Source organism: Littorina saxatilis, unplaced genomic scaffold (assembly GCF_037325665.1).
Source record: "Littorina saxatilis isolate snail1 unplaced genomic scaffold, US_GU_Lsax_2.0 scaffold_502, whole genome shotgun sequence".
NCBI classification, from domain to species: domain Eukaryota; kingdom Metazoa; phylum Mollusca; class Gastropoda; order Littorinimorpha; family Littorinidae; genus Littorina; species Littorina saxatilis.
This window is the reverse complement of record NW_027127226.1, coordinates 85001-93513: the sequence shown is the minus strand read 5'-3', so window position 1 is coordinate 93513 and position 8513 is coordinate 85001. Positions and strand designations below refer to the sequence as shown.

General features: G+C 37.8%; 1 protein-coding gene across 4 annotated transcripts in view; it reads right to left on the bottom strand.

Moving 5' to 3' along the window:
• Positions 1-186: 186 nt before the first annotated feature.
• Positions 187-8513, bottom strand: part of LOC138955694 (leucine-rich repeat-containing protein 71-like) — a 63410-nt gene continuing 55083 nt past the window's right edge. For 2 of the 4 annotated variants that reach the window (XM_070327245.1, XM_070327249.1), the window contains 5 exons: positions 8475-8504; positions 5725-5816; positions 5242-5347; positions 2890-3005; positions 187-962 (listed from right to left, as the gene is read on the bottom strand). In XM_070327245.1, coding sequence (XP_070183346.1) covers positions 852-962; positions 2890-3005; positions 5242-5347; positions 5725-5816; positions 8475-8504 — 455 coding nt within the window. In that variant the 3' untranslated portion in view covers positions 187-851. The remainder of the gene's footprint in view (positions 963-2889; positions 3006-5241; positions 5348-5724; positions 5817-8474; positions 8505-8513) is intronic. The other 2 variants (XM_070327247.1, XM_070327248.1) reach the window with 1 other exon arrangement.

Below are 8513 nucleotides of genomic sequence, written 5' to 3'. Positions count from 1 at the left end.
ATTTTTATTTTTTATTTTCATACAAAGCCGGGTTTTTCTGTGTAACATGGCTTTGCTGTGAGGGCGTAAATCTTACATTTTCTCTCGCTTATATTATACAGTGGGAATATGCTGCTGATTTAATTTTTCAGACCAGACATACAAACTATTTACAACATTATTTCAGCAAAAAAACAAAACAAAAAACAACAAAACAACACACACACACACACACAAATCCCAACAGCAACGTTCCATTCTGAACAGGATGCAACCATGCTTTTGATTCTGTGTATTTGTCCAAGTGTGTGGACGCTCTTTATCTCATGTAAAATCATGAGGATCAATATGTGAGCTGGTTCACAAGCTTCTGATTCATATCTCTTACACAAGAAGGTATGGCATGGTATCTTTAAGTAATGCTGTAAATAATGTCATGATTCACAATGAATGCCTGACATGCTTCAAGATTTAACAAAATGTACTTCAGAAAATTGAAAAGAATGTAATATCAAGCTTAATTAATACAACTTTCTTAAAAGTCAATAACGGACTGGACGGACGGAATGTGTGTTATTTATCACAGACAAATTAGCCTGTATATACAACTCTGGTAACTTTATTATAATGCTTTGACCACTGATTGTAACAGGAATAACATGACCAACCTTTTAACTTATCATAATCACAATTTTTAAACACATTATTCTAATTAAAAAGAGCAGCTCTCACTGACTTTCAAAACAAATATTTCATAAAAAATTGTCTAGTAAAAGTTTGTGTGTGTGTGTGTGTGTGTGTGTGTGTGTGTGTGTGTGTGTGTGTGTGCACGGGTCACTGTGTGTGAGTGTGTGTTATTGTTGTTCAGTGGTTCAAGCAGTCTCTCCTTCAGGTGAGGGGGGAGGTTTGTAGAAGGGGTCTTTGGGCGTCATGTGATCGTTGAGCTTCTTCAGTGTCAAGCTTTCCCTCCCTACAGCATTTCTCTGCAAATACAAAACAATACATGCACATTTTCAAATAGTAATACGTCATACACAGACCAGGGAACCCCAGTTTTGCACCTGGAGTATTTTGGTATAGAGACATAATGCTTTTTGCTGCCGTGCGAGCCCGAGAAAAATGTCGCTCTTTCTCTTTGCAAATCCCCTTCACGCGGAGGTGTTAACAGAAACCTCGTACGTAGGGTGTATTCTCAAACAAACTTGGTGTATTTTCAGATCAAAGTACTAACCCCTTAATAATCTGACTTACATCGAGACAGAGTCGCATAAGGCCAGAAAATCCCCCCCAAAACGTTCAAATCAAAGTACTAATCCCTTAATAATCTGACTTACATCGAGACAAAGTCGCGTAAGGCTAGAAAATCCCCCCAAAACGTTCAGATCAAAGAACTAATTCCTTAATAATCTGACTTACATCGAGACAGAGTCGCGTAAGACCAGAAAATCCCCCCCAAAACGTTCAGATCAAAGTACAAATCCCTTAATAATCTGACTTACATCCAGGCAGTCACTCGCATAAGGCCAGAAAATCCCCCCAAAAACGTTCAGATCAAAGTACTAATTCCTTAATAATCTGACTTACATCGAGACAGAATCGCATAAGGCCAGAAAATCCCCCCCAAAACGTTCAGATCAAAGCACTAATCCCTTAATAATCTGACTTACATCGAGACAGAATCGCATAAGCCCAGAAAATCCCCCCCAAAACGTTCAGATCAAAGCACTAATCCCTTAATAATCTGACTTACATCGAGACAGAGTCGCATAAGGCCAGAAAATCCCCCCCAAAACGTTCAGATCAAAGTACTAATCCCTTAATAATCTGACTTACATCGAGACAGAGTCGCGTAAGGCCAGAAAATCCCCCCAAAAACGTTCAGATCAAAGAACTAATTCCCTTAATAATCTGACTTACATCGAGACAGAGTCGCGTAAGGCCACAAAATCCCCCCAAAACGTTCAGATCAAAGTACTAATCCCTTAATAATCTGACTTACATCGAGACAGAGTCGCATAAGGCCAGAAAATCCCCCCAAAACGTTCAGATCAAAGTACTATGACTTACATCCAGACAGAATCGCATAAGGCCAGAAAATCCCCCCCATAACGTTCAGATCAAAGCACTAATCCCTTAATAATCTGACTTACATCGAGACAGAATCGCATAAGGCCAGAAAATCCCCCCCAAAACGTTCAGATCAAAGCACTAATCCCTTAATAATCTGACTTACATCGAGACAGAATCGCATAAGGCCAGAAAATCCCCCCAAAAACGTTCAGATCAAAGTACTAATCCCTTAATAATCTGACTTACATCGAGACAGGGTCGCGTAAGGCCAGAAAATCCCCCCAAAACGTTCAGATCAAAGAACTAATTCCTTAATAATCTGACTTACATCGAGACAGAATCGCATAAGGCCAGAAAATCCCCCCCAAAACGTTCAGATCAAAGCACTAATCCCTTAATAATCTGACTTACATCCAGACAGAATCACATAAGGCCAGAAAATCCCCCCCAAAACGTTCAGATCAAAGCACTAATCCCTTAATAATCTGACTTACATCGAGACAGAGTCGCGTAAGGCCAGAAAATCCCCCCAAAAACGTTCAGATCAAAGAACTAATTCCCTTAATAATCTGACTTACATCGAGACAGAGTCGCGTAAGGCCAGAAAATCCCCTCAAAACGTTCAGATCAAAGTACTACAGTGGCACCTGCGATGAAAGGACACCCTTGGGACCAGCCAAAAGTGTCCCTACAGTCCAGGTGTCCTTTCATGACAGGTATACTTTGGTAGAGATAATATAAAAAGGGACAAGAGAAGGTGTCCTTTTAAGGGAGGTGTCCTCTCATGGGAGGGTCCACACATCGCAGGTACTGCTGTAATCCTTTAATAATCTGACTTACATGGAGACAGAGTCGCATAAGGCCAGAGCCGCTGTTGCGACTGTCCATGGTGAGTGTTGTCTGGTACTGCATGGCCTTCAGCAGAGCGGTCACACCCCCTTCGTCGATCTTGTTACCTGGGCAACCAGAAAAACACTGCTGATCAACACATTTTCTAATTACCTTCAGATCTGTATAGCAGAGTGTTCTGATTTAAAGGGTTGGGTTCTGTATGTAGATTGCTTCTTCTGTCATTGTAAAAGACATGAGACACTGGTGCAATTCTGTAACACATGTTACATAGCCACTGATGAATTAACAGAGAGAAAAATAAAGAAAAACGATCATACGTTTTTGCATCCATGGGAGGTAATTTCTTACATACTGCTTGACTAAAATCTTTACAAAAATCGACTATATTCTATACAAGAAACACTTAACAAGGGTAAAAAGAGAAACAGAATCCGTTAATCGCCTCTTACGACATGCTGGGGAGCATCGGGTAAATTCTTCCCCCTAACCCGCGTTTTTTTTTTTATCAGCCTTCACTTTCATTTTACACAATAAAATATTAGTTGGATAAATGTTTTGCAATATTTTCCAATGCAGTACACGTAATCGAACTTCACTAGTGACAGTGGCTGCTAAGTTCCAATTCTTTTCGTCAATTTCAAATCCTAACTTTCTTCTCCAAAATCCTTCTGAACAGGGTGGGCTGTATTTTTTTCCTACGAGAATCTTTCAAATTTCTTTTACTGATCTCACTTTTTTTCCACACAAGGTCGGAATGTCACAGACTGAACAATTTACATCGTCTATAGCTACATTTCTTAAAAGGAGATGTACAGCTGTACGAACAACATTGTACTCAAGCAATCTATTTGCAGTGTAGCCAGTTCTTTCACACACTTCTTCATAGGTAGCAAAACGTCCATTCTCACACACATCGCTCACATACATTATACCACTTTTAATCCAATCCGAAAAACAAGAGTGGGTTACCTTGACAAATTATATCTTTGTTGTTCCACAACAAACCCGATACAGAATTACCATTATCGACTTGATTATTATCAAGCCATGCCTTCAACACAGCGGACCAAAATTCCGATTTAATACTGTCCAATCCTTTAAATGGTTTGCTATTAATGTTCGCAAAAAAACATTCAAAGCGACTCCCAAAACGGAAAAAAAACCAGTGCTTTTGGGAGCCATGACCATTTCTGGTCTTCATTAGACAGAGTTAGGTTCACAACCCAGCTTAACAAAAAGGAACACTGCATCTGTCGCAAATCAATCATATTCAATCCACCTTGCTTAACTTCGTTACATAAAACAGTTCTTTTCACCTTTTCAAATGCCTTCCTGGTGCAGTCTTTTTTGCGCTACACGAAGCGAAACATTAACCTATTAATTTCAGTTAGAACGTCGTCTGGTACAATCAGCGCCTGCATTATATAGACAAAATGTGGCAGAATAAACGTTTTAAATACACAGACTTTACCCATAATGCTCAAATTCCATTTCTCCCACATGCAGATGAGCCTTTTCGCAACATTCACTCTCTCTTCCCAATTCTCTCTCACTTTTGACGCACGCATGTAATTACAGAAATATACACCCAGAATGTTCATTTTGTCTGTACATGCAAAATCGCAACACTCATTCCTACAGTTCTTCCGTGACCCAAACCACATTAGCTTGGATTTTTGGTGATTTATGTTCAAACCTGATATTTCCGAAAATTTATCAATCAAAGCCAGGGCTTGGAACATGTCATGTTCATCTTGCAAAAACAATGTAACATCATCAGCGTACAACAATACTTTCAAAACTTTATTCATATCTCCGTTGTTCCATAATGACATACCCTTTATATTTTTGGCCTCTCGAATTTTGATTGTTAACAATTCAACTGCTAATACGAAGGCTAGTGCGGAAAAAGGACAACTTTGCTTATTCCGGAATCAATATTAAAAAATTCAGATAACCAACCACAATAATTTACACAACTTCTTGCGTTTTTCATCAAAACATCAACCCATTTCACAAAATCAGTTCCAAAGCCAAATTTTTCAAACATCTTCAACATAAACTCTTTGGAAATGCAATCAAATGCATGAAAAAGTCAATTGACACCATCAATCCAGGCTTATTATGCAAATCTGCATGTTCTAAAACATCATCAACTAATCGCAATAACTTGAATAAGGTTGAGACACGTCTACCTTTTATATACCCAACTAAGGGTTAATATCAGGCTTAAGCATAAAATTCTTACTTTTTTTCTGACGTCTTTTTTTACCACCGTGACCACCACAACCACCAACAACAACAACAACAAAACAGTGTCTTACAACCTTACTGACTTACGTGCAAGGTTGAGGTTGATGAGGATGCGGTTGCCAGCCACCCAGAGCTGTCCGTCAATCAGGTCAGCCACCTCCAACAATGGGTTGATCACCTCTGGTGTATCCACCTGTAACGATAATGTTGACTTGTGTTACGTTCTATTCTGGGTCAGTGTGAAAAAAATCACAGTACAAAGGACAGGCTTTTAAGACTGAATTCATACATTCTGAAAAAAAATCAGGTCTTAAAAATTAAGGAGTCTGAAAATTGTCACACACACAAAATATATAAAACACAGTCGCTGATCACCTTGCTGTCGTGCATATTTGTTTTCTTTTTTCAATGGTTCGGATTTTTTGACTCAGACACACACACACATGTATGCATGCATGCACACACACACACATGCATGCACGCACGCACGCATGCGCACACACACACACACACACACACACACACACACACAACACACACACACACTATCTAACACACGCAGTCGCTCACCTCATTGTCCTGTATATTCGTTTTCTTTTTTCCATCATTGGGCTTCTTGGATTTGCCACCGATGGTCTTGCCGCTATCTGCCGCCATTGACGCTGCAACGTCAACAAAAAAAGGGCCAATTGTTAAAGGTGATTCATGTGGATTTTGTGTTCCCACAAAATGGCAGTCAGTCACTGAGACAGTCTGTAACCTTTGTGCAAAGGTAGCAATTAAAACTTGTACAATGGATTAAACTCGCACTGTAATGCATTTCAAAGAACTAATTCTACCCTTTCTGGTATTCCGGATCACAGCTAGCTGACTGTTACCCATGGAAAGTTAACTGTACAAAGATACATTCCTAAATGAATCCATTTAGCAGACTGCATGATGTCACTGGTGTCATTTTTACAAAATTAATCAAACAAACATTTTCCTCTCTGTGAGCTGGAAAGCACTCAGGGAAGTGTTCAAATTCCAATGCTAAAGTCTTGACGGATGTCATGGAATTTATCTGAAAGGAACAGACCTGGGAATTGTTACCCCTACTTTGCACTTGGAATATTCTCAAACAAACTTGGTGTATTTTCAGAAAAATGAGCATACCCCACACCGCATTTGAACATCCATGATTCAAACATTGCTTCACATGGATCTGCCGCATCGCTAATTAAGTTTATCCATTCATACATTCAAAACAAATTCTTCTTTCAATGTTTACTGACAAAAACTGTGATTATGACTGTCAAAATACTGGATCGGCTTTGGGATGCGCTTGTAAGGAAAAGTACATGTAGATTAGGATTTTTTCTCGTGGTATTTTTTTCCACTGACCGTACTGATCATATTCTAGACAATAATGCGTATCAAATACGCCAAAATCGTATGGGTTCCTGAGGTCTGAAGGAAGATATCGTTAACTTATTCCAGCACCAATCTGCAAGAGAACAATAAATACCTGTTTTCAAATAAGCAAGTGTGCACTCATTCATTATACAGAGGATCATTTTGCAGCTATACAGTTGAAACCCCCTTTTAAGAATGAGGTCTCACCGAAACGAGCTGCAGTCAGTAATATTTTCCGCATTCAGAGCTTTTCCGTTCAAAGACGCTTGAGCGATTTGGGCATATAAAATGCTCTTGCGAATTTTTTAAGTTTTAACTTTTTGTCCTCTGAAAATGTTTTTTTATCCTCTGAAATTTCATTTCTAAACCTCTGGAAATAGCTGATCCGAGGAGCATTCTCATGCCTTTCATTAACATGCAATCAACAACAACACACTAGATCAACTAGCATCATTAACTTTCACTGGAAAGGAAATGTCAGTACATGTATACAGACATGTATAAACTTTGGTGTTACAGGTGAATATATAGATTTGGACATAGGTCTTCATGACTAATAAAAAATATATTGCTACAGATAACTTATAAGACAATAGGACTTGTCAACAGCAAAGTAAATTAAAATATTTGATTGCACATCTTCATTAATACATGGAATGCAACAGACACTAATGCTATTGGTTAATTAAATGTAACAACAAAATAATAAAAAAAATCAAAGTCAAAATAAAACACATTTTTTCCCACATATACATAAGCAAAACTAACATTTGACATTCACAGAATGGTAAGAGTGCACATAAAAATAGCACAAAAACAAACAAACAAACAAACAAAACACATGCACAAGTTCTTTAAAAAAAAAAGTCATATGGCTGATTTTATGAGGATATCACACGTCATGCGTGCATGCATAATTCCCCTTTCCCTGGGAAAATAAAACACCTACGTCATGCAATACATGCATAATTCCCCTTTCCCGGAAGAAATACTAACACCACAGCTGACACCTTTTGAGCTGGATGAAATCAAAATACAATCAGTAACACATAATTAATAAACCATTTGACGCTTCTACCATCAGGATTACAATGATTAATACTGTTATAAACAAATCGATTATTAAACTGAACATTCATAATTCTCTACATTCTCTAGACTGTCATGGCTACATCTCTGTTAGCACAACACAGGTAGGTCAATTACGGTAGTAAATTAGCTTAAATTACCATAAAGCAGTCTCCGAATAAGAGCAGCTGAAGAAAGACAGAGTACTGGAAAGTTTTGACATATAGCCTCATGGACAAGACAAGTATGTAAAGTACTGAGGTAAAAAAAAAAAAAAATAATAAAGTTGAGGTAAATCAGCAGGTTTACAAACGATGGCAAAAAATTTACACATGCACAAAATGATCGCATATTATTATTAATTAGTGCCAATATCATCTGCCATATCCTGACAAATTGAACTGACTGGAGCAAATTGCCTAGAGGGTAAAACTGACCAGCTGGAATAAAAATGAGCAATAATAAAATCTCATTTTCTAGTAAAAAATAACAAACATTACTGTTGTAAAATGTTATTGGTTGTCATAGTGAAATACCTTATTTTACTACTGATAATAAAAATACAATGAGCATGCACAACTGCCTATATTAACTAAAAAAAAAAAAAAGGGGAAAAAAAAAAGAAATACAGTATCTGCATCCATCCGCAACGGTATCAAAACACCCAAGGCCAAAGCATGAAAAAACCCAACAGAGGAAAAAGGAAAAATGAAGCAATTCACCTGGACATTTAAGTGAATATGTACATATTATTCTAAGGGTCAAATGCAGTTATATAGGAATTGATACAAGGGGTAAATGAACTGTGTTTTTTTCTTTTTCTTTTTAATTTTTTCTTCTTTTTAAAAATGTTTTACCAGCAAGTGCAGAGACAAGACGGAAAGTGGCTGCATGTT